Source organism: Cynocephalus volans, chromosome 6 (assembly GCF_027409185.1).
Source record: "Cynocephalus volans isolate mCynVol1 chromosome 6, mCynVol1.pri, whole genome shotgun sequence".
NCBI classification, from domain to species: Eukaryota; Metazoa; Chordata; class Mammalia; order Dermoptera; family Cynocephalidae; genus Cynocephalus; species Cynocephalus volans.
This window is the reverse complement of record NC_084465.1, coordinates 112,539,894-112,555,013: the sequence shown is the minus strand read 5'-3', so window position 1 is coordinate 112,555,013 and position 15,120 is coordinate 112,539,894. Positions and strand designations below refer to the sequence as shown.

Below are 15,120 nucleotides of genomic sequence, written 5' to 3'. Positions count from 1 at the left end.
AGAAGTAAAAAAATGGCCAGGCTTGGGACTGAACCCCGAAGTATAAGCTTAAATAAATAAATAGAGGCAGAAGCTGTCCTTGGTTCTGTGCCTCTCAGCCTAGTAGGAGCAAGATAAGGCCAGTAAAGTCACCCCTGTCCCCTCTCCCATCACTAATGCCCCCTCACCTTCTCTATTTGAGCCCAATAGTCCAGCACATGGCTTGCAAAATTAAATTCCTCGGGTCTATCATAGTCATTCCAACTTGGTGCTCCAGCTCCTGATAAAGACTGGCAGCGCAGCTGCCGAGGGGCAGGGTGGAAGCCATGGAAGGATGTGTGAATGCCCCAGAGGACCCGGGACCTCATCAGCCACTGCATGGTGGGATAATCCTCAGGAACCAGGCACAGAATTCTCCAGTCACCACCTGCCTTAGAAAGAGATGGACAATCAGTTGCTTACGTGGCAAGAATGTTCTCCACAAAATGGATGCATGTTCCTGGTTTACTGTTAGAGTTACAGCTTTGTTTCAGCTCACCGGAATCTGGAAGGCACAACTTGTTGATTTAGGTGGGGACTTATCTTCCCAGATGAGGAATCACAAAGCGGAAAATGCTGGGGAGGATCTATAGCTAGTATATGAGGTTGGTGCACATTCCTGGGGGTCTTCTGTTCCTTCAACCCTGTGGGATTTAAGGCCAAGACAGCATCTCTGTGGCCATCCTCTCTGTGGTAAAAATTCACCATTTTGAATGTTCTATCCCCCATGCTATTCTTTCTCTGGAGACCTCTTTTCCTGTCCAGCCCAAATATGTGGTTCCCATGGAAGCTGTCTTATCTTTAGATGATCCCACACCCTGAATAAGGTTAATGGTCCAGGGTTGAGCTTCTCCATGATTTTTAAACCCACGTTGGGCCAATCATAATCCCTCTCCAAAATGTGTGTGTGTGGGTGTGTGTGGGGTACCAAAGAGCAGATAAGCCTCTCTCTGGTGGAAGTTGTAAAGTGCAGGTATTGGAGAACTGTCTGTGGTTGTGATTCCTATTGTGTGGAGATAGCCCCCCACATAAAAGAATAAACCTAATATACAGATATTAGAGGTGAGGGGCATCCAGATGCCTGGAGGCTTTCAGGTCCCTGATTCATATTGCTCCTGAGACCCCTCTGCATTTCTGCCCCTTTCTGATTAATATCCTTCCCTGGATTCTGTGAGCCAATAATTTCTCTTTTGCCTGATATTGGGTTTCTGTCACTTGAGACTATATGGACACTGACAAATACATACCACCATCCTCAGGGAGGACACTGCTAAGATCACAGCGCCTCCCCTACTGGACTGGGATGTGGCCTTGAGATCTTCTCTATGACAGCATTCCAGGCAGCCATTACCAATTCATTGGAGTTGATACATGAAATAAAACCTCTTTGCCCCCCAGATCCTGACAAATGTCCCCAACATGGGAGGAGAATCCTCACTTATTAGGGTTCTTTTTAAAGTTTGATTGTTAAAATTGACTTGACCTAGAACCTATCTTTCAATAAAAATGTTGACTGAAGGAAGCCACTTCACAAGCAGCTTTGACATTGAAGCACTTTATTACTGTTAATAATTAAGTCCCCTGCCTCTCCGTTTCAGCAACACTATAATACTATTTGACAATAGACCCATAGAATAGGCCAGTAAAACTGGTAATTTCCAGCAACTTTGGGCCTTTATTTTAACCTGGAACCAGCTGGCTGGAGCTAAGAATTATCTGCTTCATTTAAAAGGGATACTCTCTTATGAAGATAGACAAATGGCCAAGAGACACATGAAAAAATGCTCAACATCACTTAGCATCAGGGAAATGCAAATCAAAACCACAGTGAGATGTCATCTCACCCTGGTTAGATCGACTATTATCAAAAAGACAGAGAATAACAAATACTGGTGAGGATGTGGGGAAAGGGAACCCTCCTACACTGTTGGTGGGACTGTAAATTAGTGCAGCCATTATGGAAAACAGTATGGAGGTTCCTCAGACAACTACAGATAGAACTGCCATCCAATCCAGCAATCCCACTGCTGGCTATATACCCAAAGGAATGGAAATCATTATGTTGAAGGGATACCTGCACTCCCATGTTGTTTGCAGCTCTGTTTACAGTAGCCAAGAGTTGGAACCAACCAAAAAATATCCATTGACAGACAACTGGATAAGGAAAATGTGATATATATACTCAGTAGAATACTACTCTGTCATAAAAAAGAATGAAATTTTGCCATTTGCAGCAACATGGATGAACTTAGAGAAAATTATGTTAAGTGAAATAAGCTAGGAACAGAAAGAGAAATACCACATGTCCTCACTCATTAGTGGGAGCTAAAAGAAAGAAAGAAGGAAAAGAAAGAAAGTAAGAAAGAAAGAAACAATCACAACAATACATTAAACTTTCAAAGAAAAAAAAAAACAGAACTGTGGTTATTAGCGGTGGGAAAGGGGGAGTGGAAGGGGAGTTAGAAAAATTAGTTGAGTCACAAAGATTGGTTATGTTTTGTAAGCATGAGTATACTAATTGTCTTGATGTGATCACCACATATTGTAGATCCTGTACCCCACAGATTATATATATCTTCATTTATGTTTTAATTTAAAAACTGTCAAAAAAATGGTATGCTCTCCAATTTAGCATGGTTCCCACCACTTTCTATTTTGTCAGACCTACTTGTTTCTCCGTTTATTGTAGCTGCCCTGCCCTGTGGGCATTTGAGTTTAAAACCCCCGATGTAGACCAGTATCCCAGGAGGAAAAGGGATTTCCCCAAGGTTGCAAGGCAAGTTTAACAGCAGAGCCTGTTGTAGAAGCTTACCACTTCTGCTATTTTTTTCAACACACATCACCCTCCATAGGCATGAGCTGATTTAGAGTGAGAATACCAGACTCAGTTGCTATTTTTCTACACAGGTATATATATATGACCTTAAGGTCTTTCTTAAAATACCAACTCATTGCTTTCCCCCAAAGACAGTGCAAACAATCCCTTAATAAGTGGCTAAGGACCAAAACAAAAGGGAGAGATATAATGAGGAAATTTATTAATCCTTTATTATGGGGAGAATTGTGTCCCTCTCAAATGCATATGTTGAAGACCTAACCCCTGTGAAAAGAAAATGAAATGATTAAGGCTAAGACTTTAAAGTAAAGTTGGGAGATTGGAAAAGGATTGCACTCACCTGCTAAAGATCAAACCACAGGATGTTTCATTTCAACTAAAGTCAATATCTGCTGGCTTTCAACATCTCTCAGTTGGAAGTCCCTTAATCGACTAACCAATCAAAATGGGTTTGCAATTTAAGATCTCTGCCAAGCCAGTGACTGCTTCCAAGAACAGCTTTTTTAAAAAAAGTATTAAAAACCTTTCCTGTGCTTGCCTTATAGAACACTATTCAGGACTGTCCTGATTCAGTGTACCAGAATAAGTGCTTTTTTTTTTTTTTTAACCTCTGTTAATCTTTTCTTTTTTCTTTTTTTGTTAACACCTCCAATACTTCAAAATGTGACTATATTGGAGATAGGGTCTGTAAAAAGTTAAAATGAGGTCACTAGGGTGGGCCTTAATCTAACAAAGCTGGTGTTTTTATAAGAAGGAAAGATTTGAACACAGACCCACATAGAGGGAGACTGCCGTATGAACGCAAAGAGGGCCATCTACAAGCTAACACTTGATCTTGGACTTTCAGCCTCCAGAACTGTGAAAAAATAAATTTCTGTTGAAATCATCCAGTCTGTGGTCCTTTTCTATGGTAGCCCTAGCAAACTAATATATCTCTCTTGATCAAATAAAGAAAAAAGGACTTTGGCATCATCTTATAAATGTGTTTGCAATTCTAATTTAATCTTTGTCACAAGAGAGGACCAAACACAGTGTCCTAAACACAGTGAGTAGGGCTGTTGTAGCTGAGAGCATGGCCTTAGGAATCAAACAGTACAGGTTCAAATTTCAGTTTGCTCCACTCACCACCTTTGTAACTTTGGGCAATTCACCTAACCTCCCTCTAAAACATGGAAATATTGACAGCATCTTTGGCCTAGAGCTGTGATGGTGAATAAGAGACATCCTGCATAAAGCATTTAGCACACATCCAGCACAGATAAGTACACTTGAAATATGAGCTAGTGTTAGTTAACATTCTTTCTGGGGAAACTCTCATTGAGTAATTAAGCCTGATGAAAAGAAATGGCTTCATAACCTTTGGAATTAAAGTCTAAAGAGAAGGAATGTGGATACATTCTTAAATGTGAGCAATGCAGGGTCCAGCTTTTGCACTGATATGTACAGATATGAAAGAACCGATCTCACAGTGTTAAGAGGACTAAAAGTCAGAGCTGTCTATATCTATATGTCTATCTCTATTAATATCTCATTTATAGCTATATCGGTTTCTGTAGCTACAGCTATGTTGATATTTAGAATTGTATCTGCATCCATATTTATGCCTATCTATATCTATAACTATACTGATATCTTTCTATATAACCACATCTACATCTACACTATATCTAGATCTGTGTTCTATACCTATATCTATATTCATATCTATTTATTCCTCACAGTGCTTGACACATAGTAAGTACTCAGCAAAACGTTACATTCTTTTCTTCTTTACTGTAATCCAGAAAACTGAGAGATGAAAGTTGGAAAGATAAAAGCCAGTGAGATAAAAGCTCACAAAATACCTGAATTATCAAAAAGCATATTTTTCATTTTCTCAAATATTTATTGTGGATGTTCCATGTATGGTTTTAGATACTATCAGAGACATTAAACTAGAAGAGTTCCTACTCTCTTGGAGAATATAGCTAAGGACACCCTATGAAATAGTTTTATGTAACAATCTTTTGAAGTGTTCTAAAGTGAATTCCAAAATCAATTTGGCCTTGTGGCTGGGCTCACCACTGTATGTCACATCATACCTTGAAGAGTTCCCACAACCAAGCTTTGACTTCACAAGCCTTTAGACCAAAAAAGCTATTTAATGAGGCAACATACTTAGGTGTTATAGGAGATCCCAGAGTTATAGAGCCAAGATTTGACTTTTGGCTCTGCAACCTACCAGCTGGGTGATGTTGGGCACTTTCCTTGTTTCTGAACTTGAGGGCACAGTACTAATAACCTAATTCCCGGCTTTTCATAAGGATTAATGAAATAATTCAAATAAATAACTTTTCTGGCACTGAGTTAGTACATGGTAAGGTCTCAATAAATGTTGAGGCGCCCTCTACTTCCCAGCAAATTCCAAAGCCAACCCCCTTCCTATTAGATATTTTAAAAAAATTTTTTTTTAAATGAAAGGCATTCACTTTACAGAAGGTGAACCAACTTCTGCACAGAGAAGTTTTCTTTCAAGTGTCCTTAGCTTCTGCACCCTCCTCCCGTGTCCCACCACATTCAGAGTTGCCTAACATTAAATTGATCACCGTCTATATGTCAGCTACTATGCTACACATATCACACGTATATTCCCATTTATTACTCTCACCCAGTATCACCTTTCTCATTTTTCAGTTAAGATAATAAAGTGTCAGAGAAGTTAAACAACTGCTCAATGTCACCCAACTTGTAAGTGGCATTGCTGGAGCTTGAAATTGGATATCCATATATACTTTACTTCTCTGTGACACACATGCACACACATACACACACACAAACCAAGACAAAATTCACCTCTGTCTTACCTGCTACTGTTCAGGACACAGGTGAGCTAGGTCTTGGGTAGGTATAGAAAACAAGACTCTGCATTTTCAGTTCTGTCTTATTAGGACCTTCCCAGGAGTGTGCACACAGCAGATCTTGGCTCCTGGCCACAGCTGAAGAGAACCTTGAGCAGAAAACTTGTCAGGAATAGGATGATTCAGCAGGGGGAGGAGATGCTCAAGCACAACAGGGCAGAAAACAACCCCAGGCCTCTGTGGAGAGATGATCAGTTAGAAAAACAAATCATGTACATGAAGCCACCTCCAATTCTTGTGAGATGACTTAAGGTGTGAAAGAACCAAATCAAATGGAACACTTTCACTAGTTCTCTGCAGCTGACCTGCTCTCCTTTCCCAGCCCTGCACCCCCCCCATGTTTTCATTTAAATGACAGCTGAGAGGCAGTGCTTTAGTAGTTAGGAGCCTGTGCACTGGAGGCAGAAATATCTGGGTTTGAGCCTCATGTATGCTCCTTAACATCTGTGTGATCTTTGCTGACCTCCTTGCTCTCTGCCTCACTTTCCCTATTTATAAAATGAGAATGATAATAGTGACACCTATTTCCCAGGGGTTTTTTTGTTTAGTTAGTTAGGGTTAGATAAAATAATTCATGAAAAGCACATAATTTATGATTATGCACAATGCTGGGCATAATCAATGTTGACTGTTATTATTAATTTTGTCTGTATTTTATTAATCTGTTTTTTATTAATTCTAAGACAAACAACAATTTGGTATACTAGCAAAATGTAGGGTCTTTGGAATCCCAAAGTCTTGAGCTTAAGTCCTAGCTCAGCCACTTACAAAGAAGGTCTTTGGGCAAGCCATTTACCTCTTTGAAGCTTGGCCTTTTCATCTGTAACATGAAGGGGGGCAGTTATTGATAATATTTATTCCATGGGATCATGATATAACATCTATAAAGTATTTGGCTCAGGCATTTAGACACTGGGTGATATTGACGTTGTATTGGTCAAGCCAAAGTTGTCACAGGAAGTGGCCTGTACTATTAGTTTTCCACTGAAGCCATTTTTGGGGTATTGTTGGGAAATGGGGGATCTCCAGTATTCTGACACAACTTTGCTGGGGCCCTTTCCCCCCAACCTCCGTTGAATATGGAGAAAAATACCTCTTTTCGAAGTTACCCCTAAAGATTGCCAAAGATACCCAGGACATCGCCACCCGAGCTGAGGGGCAAGCTGGCTTCTGAGAGGTGAGTCTTGAATTTCTTGGCCAAATCATTCATGCTGAACTTTTCAGCTCAGGACAGGCTTTTAATTTTATGGAGAGGAGTAGGTGAGAAGTCAAGGCTAGTTGACTGGCCACAGTCAGCTAAACATTAAACACCCAAAGTGTCAAAGTACAAAAACCCCTTTTTACTGAAGCAGAAGGGGCAATCACTTTTGAGAAGAAAATGGATGCAGGAGGAAGTGTCCGTGAGACTCTCTCTGGATTGCAGTTGGTCTGCCTCATGGAACTGAAACACTTATATATGGTCAAGAAGACAGGCTCTGGGGCCAGGCAGCCTGGGCTTGAGTCTAGCTTTTACCAGTTTCTAGCTCTGTGACACTGAGCAGGTTTCTTAACCCTCTATGCCTCAGTTTTCTCATCTCTAACAATGGGTACTCAGTAGAGATAGTAGAACTCTCTGACGATTCCATACATGTTCCTCTTTCATTTTCCAACCTCTGTTGTAGTTAGAGTGAGGCCATTCTGGACAATGAGCTCCAGTTCTCATTGAATTCAATGAATTCCAGGTGGAAGTGACACCACTCACTTATGGTCTAAGGCATTAAGAGCCGGATGAGTTCTCTACACTCTCTTCCTTTGATCCAATGTCCTTGGAGACCATGTGTGTAGATAGTGACACTATAAAATGGCAGAGACTCTATTAGCCTAGTTCTCTGAGTGACTTTGTGTAACTGAATCTCCTGTCAACCTGAGCCCTTTACACCTGCTAATAAAAAACCTGTGGTACATTCACTCATTCGTTCAAAAGATATTTAGCAAGCACCTTCTAGATGTGGATATAGCTTCTAATATGTCAGACAAGGAGTTTACATTTTCATATCAGAGAGGCAAAAGGCAACAAGTAAAAAGTCAATTAAATAGACAAGAGAATTTCAAATGGTAACATGTGCCAGGAAGAAGATGGAACAGTGCAATACGATAATGTAATGGGGAGGGATGGGTATGCATATCCTCTCCAAAGGTGACATTTTGAGACCTAAATGATGAAAGGAAGCCAGCTGTAGGAAAACAATTCCAGGAAGATTTTGTACAGCAAGTACAAAGGTTTGAGGCTGTGAATAGAGGGGAGGCTGGAGTGGCAGACTCCTGAGTCATGTGAGGATTTTAAGAGGAAAGAGACGTGATCCAGTGAAGTAACTCATTTCCTTGCTTACTTAATTTTGAACTAAAGTAATACAGGACAGTAAAACATTCAGAAAAGAAATGGTCATATTTGCACTTTAGAAAGCCCACTCTGGCAGTTCTGTGGAAAGTAGACTTTAAAGGGGTTAGAATGGATGTGGGGATGCCAGTTAGGAGGCTACTGCAATAGTTTAAGTAAGTGACAATGGTGGCCCAGATGAGGGGGTCGTGTTGGAGATGGAGGGAAGTGGATGAAGGGATATGTTTCTGAGATACCATCAGACTTGCTCATGGTTTTGATAGGGAATGAAGAAAAAGAAGAATCAAGGACGAATCTCAGCCTTTTGGCTTCCACAATGATGCACATAGGTCATGACTTCATACGAAGAAACTGCTGCCGAAGAGATATCATGTCCAAAGTCACAGAGGCTGTAGAAAGCAGGGGCAGCAACTGAATGCTAGTTTCTTTTAAAGCTGGTTTTCCTTGCCCAAGTCTGCTACCAACATTCTGCCTCTGTCCTTCCTGCCACACTTCTCCATTTCTGATCCTAGCTTCTTCCACCAAAATAATAGATATGAGTTCATCAACTTTCTTTCTTGTCCTGGGGAACTGGGTAGTGGATGGGAAGAACCCTCACTGTCTTTCCATGACCTGAAAAGCCTTATCATAGGTGGGGAAAAATTATTTGTCTTTGGAATTGATCACCCTACAAAATTTCAGTGTGGTTTCACCTTTGTTTGGCCAAGCCATAAGTATTTATTGATAGTGGCTTCCTCATTCATCTCAGATCCAGAATTGCATGAACTTGTGTCTATGGGGGAGTGCTATGAGTTGACTGTGTCCCCCAAAACTTTATGTGTTGGAAACTTGATCCCACTGTAACAATGTTAAGAAGGTGGGAAATCCAATTACAGTATTTGAAAGGTGGGGCCTTTGAGAGGTGATCGAATAATGAGAACTGTGCCCTGTGAATGGGTTAATCCATTCATGGAGTAATGAGTTATCGTGGGTGGACTGGTGGCTTTACAAGGGGAGTGAGTGAGGTTAGCTGTCTTGCGCACACCCATTCTCTCGTCATGTGCTGCCCTGATTACCACAGGATCTTATACAGAGCTCCCACACAGAAGAAGGCACTCACCAGATGTGCCCCCCCTGGACCATGGACTTCCCAGCCTCCAAAACTGTAAGAAATAAATTTCATTTCTTTATAAATTACCCAGTTTCAAGCATTTTGTTTTAAGCAGCAGGAACAGATTAATACAAGGAGCTATTTGAAGTGATTGTTTGGAAGACACTTGCTAATGCCTAGCATATGGCAAGTGCTTTTCAAATGGAAGCTGTTATAGTTTTTAAAAAGAGACTTCAGAGCCAGATGCACAAGGCTGGAATCCTTGCTCTACTGGTTATTAGGTCACACAGATCCTGACAAAGTTATTGCAATGCTCTGCTTCTATTTTCTCACCTTAAAGTGAGAATAAATACTTCCCTTATAAGATTGTTTTGATAAATAAAAGAGATAATATATGTAGACTGTTTAAAGCAGTGCCTGGCATATATTAAGAGTATTATTATTATTATTATCATTTATTTGGAGAATGGAAAGAAGAAAGAATAACTTAAGTACCTCTTGCCTGAAGGAATTTATTTATTTATTTATTTATTTATTTATTTATTTATTTTTTTTTTAAATTTTATTTTGTCGATATACATTGTAGCTGATTAATGCTCCCCATCACCAAAACCTCCCTCCCTTCTCCCTCCCCCCCTCCCCCCCAACCATGTCCTTTCTGTTTGTTTGTTGTATCAACTTCAAATAATTGTGGTTGTTATATCTTCTTCCCCCCCCCCCCCCGGTTTGTGTGTGTATGTGTGTATGTGTGTGTGTGAATTTATATATTAATTTTTAGCTCCCACCAATAAGTGAGAACATGTGGTATTTCTCTTTCTGTGCCTGACTTGTTTCACTTAATATAATTCTCTCGAGGTCCATCCATGTTGTTGCAAATGGCAGTATTTCATTCGTTTTTATAGCTGAGTAGTATTCCATTGTGTAGATGTACCACATTTTCCGTATCCACTCATCTGATGATGGGCATTTGGGCTGGTTCCAACTCTTGGCTATTGTAAAGAGTGCTGCGATGAACATTGGGGAACAGGTATACCTTCGACTTGATGATTTCCATTCCTCTGGGTATATTCCCAACAGTGGGATGGCTGGGTCGTATGGTAGATCTATTTGCAATTGTTTAAGGAACCTCCATACCATTTTCCATAGAGGCTGCACCATTTTGCAGTCCCACCAACAATGTATGAGAGTTCCTTTTTCTCCGCAGCCTCGCCAGCATTTATTGTTCATAGTCTTTTGGATTTTAGCCATCCTAACTGGGGTTAGATGGTATCTCAATGTGGTTTTGATTTGCATTTCCCGGATGCTGAGTGATGTTGAGCATTTTTTCATATGTCTGTTGGCCATTTGGATATCTTCCTTAGAGAAATGCCTACTTAGCTCTTTTGCCCATTTTTTAATTGGGTTGCTTGTTTTCTTCTTGTAAAGTTGTTTGAGTTCCTTATATATTCTGGATATTAATCCTTTGTCAGATGTATATTTTGCAAATATTTTCTCCCACTCTGTTGGTTGTCTTTTAACTCTTTTAATTGTTTCTTTTGCTGTGCAGAAGCTTTTTAGTTTGATATAATCCCATTTGTTTATTTTTCCTTTGGTTGCCCGTGCTTTTGGGGTCGTATTCATGAAGTCTGTGCCCAGTCCTATTTCCTGAAGTGTTTCCCCTATGTTTTCTTTAAGAAGTTTTATTGTCTCAGGGTGTATATTTAAATCCTTAATCCATTTTGAGTTGATTTTAGTATATGGTGAGAGGTATGGATCTAGTTTCATTCTCCTGCATAACGATATCCAGTTATCCCAGCACCACTTGCTGAAGAGGCAGTCCCTTTCCCAGTGAATAGGCTTGGTGCCTTTGTCAAAGATCAGATGGCAGTAAGTGTGAGGGTTGATTTCTGGATTCTCTATTCTATTCCATTGGTCAGTGTGTCTGTTTTTATGCCAGTACCATACTGTTTTGGTTATTATAGCTTTGTAGTATAGCTTAAAGTCAGGTAGTGTTATGCCTCCAGCTTTATTTTTTTTGCTGAGCATTGCTTTGGCTATTCGTGGTCTTTTATTGTTCCATATAAATGTCTGAATAGTTTTTTCCATTTCTGAGAAAAATGTCTTTGGAATTTTGATGGGGATTGCATTGAATTTGTATATCACTTTGGGTAGTATGGACATTTTCACTATGTTGATTCTTCCAATCCAAGAGCATGGGATATCTTTCCATCTTCTTGTATCCTCTCTAATTTCTCTCAGCAGTGGTTTGTAGTTCTCATTATAGAGATTTTTCACCTCCTTGGTTAACTCAATTCCTAAGTATTTTATTTTTTTGGTGGCTATTGTAAATGGGCAGGCTTTCTTGATTTCTCCTTCTGCATGTTCACTATTGGAGAAAAGAAATGCTACTGATTTTTGTGTGTTGATTTTGTATCCTGCTACTGTACTGAAATCATTTATCAATTCCAACAGTTTTTTTGTAGAGGTTTTAGGCTGTTCGATATATAGGATCATGTCATCTGCAAACAGGGACAGTTTGACTTCATCTTTTCCAATCTGGATGCCCTTTATTTCCTTCTCTTCTCTGATTGCTCTGGCTAGTACTTCCAACACTATGTTGAATAGGAGTGGTGAGAGTGGGCATCCTTGTCTAGTGCCTGTTCTTAAAGGAAAAGCTTTCAGCTTTTCCCCATTCAGGATGATATTGGCAGTGGGTTTGGCATATATGGCTTTAATTATGTTGAGATACTTTCCCTCTATACCTAACTTATAGAGGGTCTTTGTCATGAATGAGTGCTGAACTTTATCAAATGCTTTTTCAGCATCTATAGAGATGATCATATGGTCCTTGTGTTTGAGTTTATTAATATGGTGTATCACATTTATTGATTTGCGTATGTTGAACCAACCTTGCATCCCTGGGATGAATCCCACTTGATCGTGATGAATAATTTTTCGTATGTGTTGCTGTATTCTGTTTGCTAGTATTTTAGTGAGGATTTTTGCATCTATATTCATCAAGGATATCGGCCTGTAGTTTTCTTTTTTGGTTATATCTTTACCTGGTTTTGGTATCAGGATGATGTTTGCTTCATAGAATGAGTTTGGGAGATTTGCGTCCGTTTCAATCTTTTGGAATAGTTTGTAAAGAATCGGTGTCAATTCCTCTTTGAATGTTTGGTAAAATTCTGCTGTGAATCCATCTGGTCCTGGGCTTTTCTTTGTTGGGAGCCTTCTGATAACAGCTTCAATCTCCTTTATTGTTATTGGTCTGTTCAAATTTTCTACGTCTTCACGGTTCAGTTTTGGGAGCTTGTGTGTGTCCAGAAATTTATCCATTTCCTCCAGATTTTCAAATTTGTTGGCGTATAGTTGTTTATAGTAGTCTCGAATGATTCCTTGTATTTCAGATGAATCAGTTGTAATATCGCCTTTTTCATTTCTAATTTTTGTTATTTGAGTCTTCTCTCTTCTTTTTTTTTGTTAGCCATGCTAATGGTTTGTCAATTTTATTTATCTTTTCAAAAAACCAACTTTTTGATTCGTTGATCTTTTGAATTGTTTTTTGGTTTTCAATTTCATTCAGTTCTGCTCTGATCTTAATGATTTCTTTCCGTCTGCTAACTTTAGGATTGGATTGTTCTTGTTTTTCTAGTTCTTTAAGGTGAAGTGTTAGGTTGTTCACTTGCCATCTTTCCATTCTTCTGAAGTGAGCATTTAATGCAATAAATTTTCCCCTCAATACTGCTTTTGCAGTATCCCACAGGTTTTGGTATGATGTATCATTGTTTTCATTAGTTTCAATAAACTTTTTGATTTCCTGCTTGATTTCTTCTTGGACCCATATGTCATTAAGTAGAATGCTGTTTAATTTCCATGTGTTTGTATAGTTTCCAGAGTTTTGTTTGTTATTAATTTCTAGTTTTAATCCATTGTGGTCTGAGAAGATACATGGGATAATTCCAATTTTTTTGAATTTATTGAGACTTGATTTGTGACCTAATATGTGATCTATCTTGGAGAATGATCCATGTGCTGATGAGAAGAATGAATATTCTGAGGTTGTTGGGTGGAATGTTCTGTAGATATCTGCCAATTCCAATTGGTCTAGAGTCTTGTTTAGATCTTGTGTTTCTCTACTGATTCTTTGCCTAGATGATCTGTCTAATATTGACAGTGGAGTGTTCAGGTCCCCTGCTATTATGGTATTAGTGTCTATTTCCTTCTTTAGGTCTAATAGAGTTTGTTTTATAAATCTGGCTGCTCCAACATTGGGTGCGTACATATTTATGATTGTTATGTCTTCTTGGTGGATCAGTCCTTTTATCATTAAGTAGTGTCCCTCATTGTCTCTTTTTATGGTTTTTAGTTTAAAGTCTATTTTGTCAGATATAAGGATAGCCACTCCAGCTCGTTTTTCTTTTCTGTTTGCATGGTAAATCTTTTTCCATCCTTTTACTCTTAGTCTGTGTGAATCTTTATGGGTGAGGTGGGTCTCTTGTAGGCAGCATATAGTTGGGTCCTGCTTTTTGATCCAATCAGCCAGTCTGTGTCTTTTAATTGGGGAATTTAAGCCTTTAACATTAAGAGTTGTTATTGAAAGGTGTTGATTTATTCTTAGCATTTTATTGGTTGTTTGGTTGTCTTAGGTGTCTTTTGTTCCTTGCTTTCTGATTTACTGTTTGGTTTCTGTGTTTGTTGGTTCCTTAGGTTGTAGATAGTGTTTTTGTTAGCTTGTTTTCTCTTCATGAATGCCATTTTTATTGTACTAGCGGGTTTAGATTTTTCTTAGGTTTTTATGGCAGTGGTAGTTATTTTTCAGGAACCAAACCCAGTACTCCCTTGAGGATTTCTTGTAAGGGTGGTCTTGTGGTAGTGAACTCCCGCAGTTTTTGTTTGTCTGAGAAATATACTATTTGCCCCTCATTTCGGAAGGATAGCCTTGCAGGGTAGAGTATTCTTGGCTGGCAATCTTTGTCTTTTAGTATTTTGAAAATATCATCCCATTCCTTTCTAGCTTTTAGGGTTTGTGATGAAAAGTCTGATGTTAACCTGATTGGGGCTCCCTTATAGGTGATTTGACGCTTCTCTCTTGCAGCTTTTAAGATTCTCTCTTTGTCTCTGAGTTTTGCCAATTTGACTATGACATGTCTTGGAGAAGGCCTTTTTGGGTTGAATACGTTTGGAGATCGTTGAGCTTCCTGGATCTGAAGATCTGTGACTTTTCCTATACCTGGGAAGTTTTCTGCCACTATTTTGTTGAATATGTTTTCAATGGAATCTCCATTTTCCTCCCCTTCTGGAATACCCATGACTCGGATATTTGAGCGCTTGAGGTTGTCTGATATCTCTCTCAGATTTTCTTCCATGTCCTTGATTCTTTTTTCTTTCTTTTTGTCTGCTTGTGTTATTTCAAACAGCCCATCTTCAAGTTCAGAGGTTCTCTCTTCAACTTCGACAAGCCTGCTGGTTAAACTCTCCGTTGTGTTTTTTATTTCGCTGAATAACTTCTTCAGTTCAGCAAGTTCTGCTACATTTTTTTTCAGGACATTGATTTCCTTGTATATTTCCTCTTTCAGATCCTGTATACTTTTCCTCATTTCATCATGATGTCTAGCTGAGTTTTCTTGTATCTCATTCAGTTTCCTTAGAATTATCACTCGAAATTCCTTATCAGTTATTTCAAGGGCTTCTTGTTCTATAGGATCTAGAGTATGAGATTTATTAACTTTTGGTGGTGTACTTTCTTGATTTTTTGTATTTCTGGTGTCTTTTTTTTGGTGTTTATTCATTGTGGCAGGGGGTTTCACAGTCCACCGGTTTAAGACTAATGACTAACTAGGATGTTGCTGTGGTTGCCAATTTGGTATGGCTCCCGCCGTGACTGCTCAGTTGGCCTCTAGTGTCTTGTGTGTGTGGTTGC

General features: G+C 39.2%; 1 protein-coding gene across 1 annotated transcript in view; it reads right to left on the bottom strand.

Annotated features, from left to right (window-relative positions):
- ACSM1 (acyl-CoA synthetase medium chain family member 1) overlaps window positions 1-359 on the bottom strand; it is a 34,248-nt gene extending 33,889 nt beyond the window's left edge. The window contains exon 1 of the mRNA XM_063100363.1: window positions 168-359. Within this exon, the coding sequence (XP_062956433.1) occupies window positions 168-359 (192 nt within the window). The remainder of the gene's footprint in view (window positions 1-167) is intronic.
- Between the last annotated feature and the right edge of the window lie 14,761 nt (window positions 360-15,120).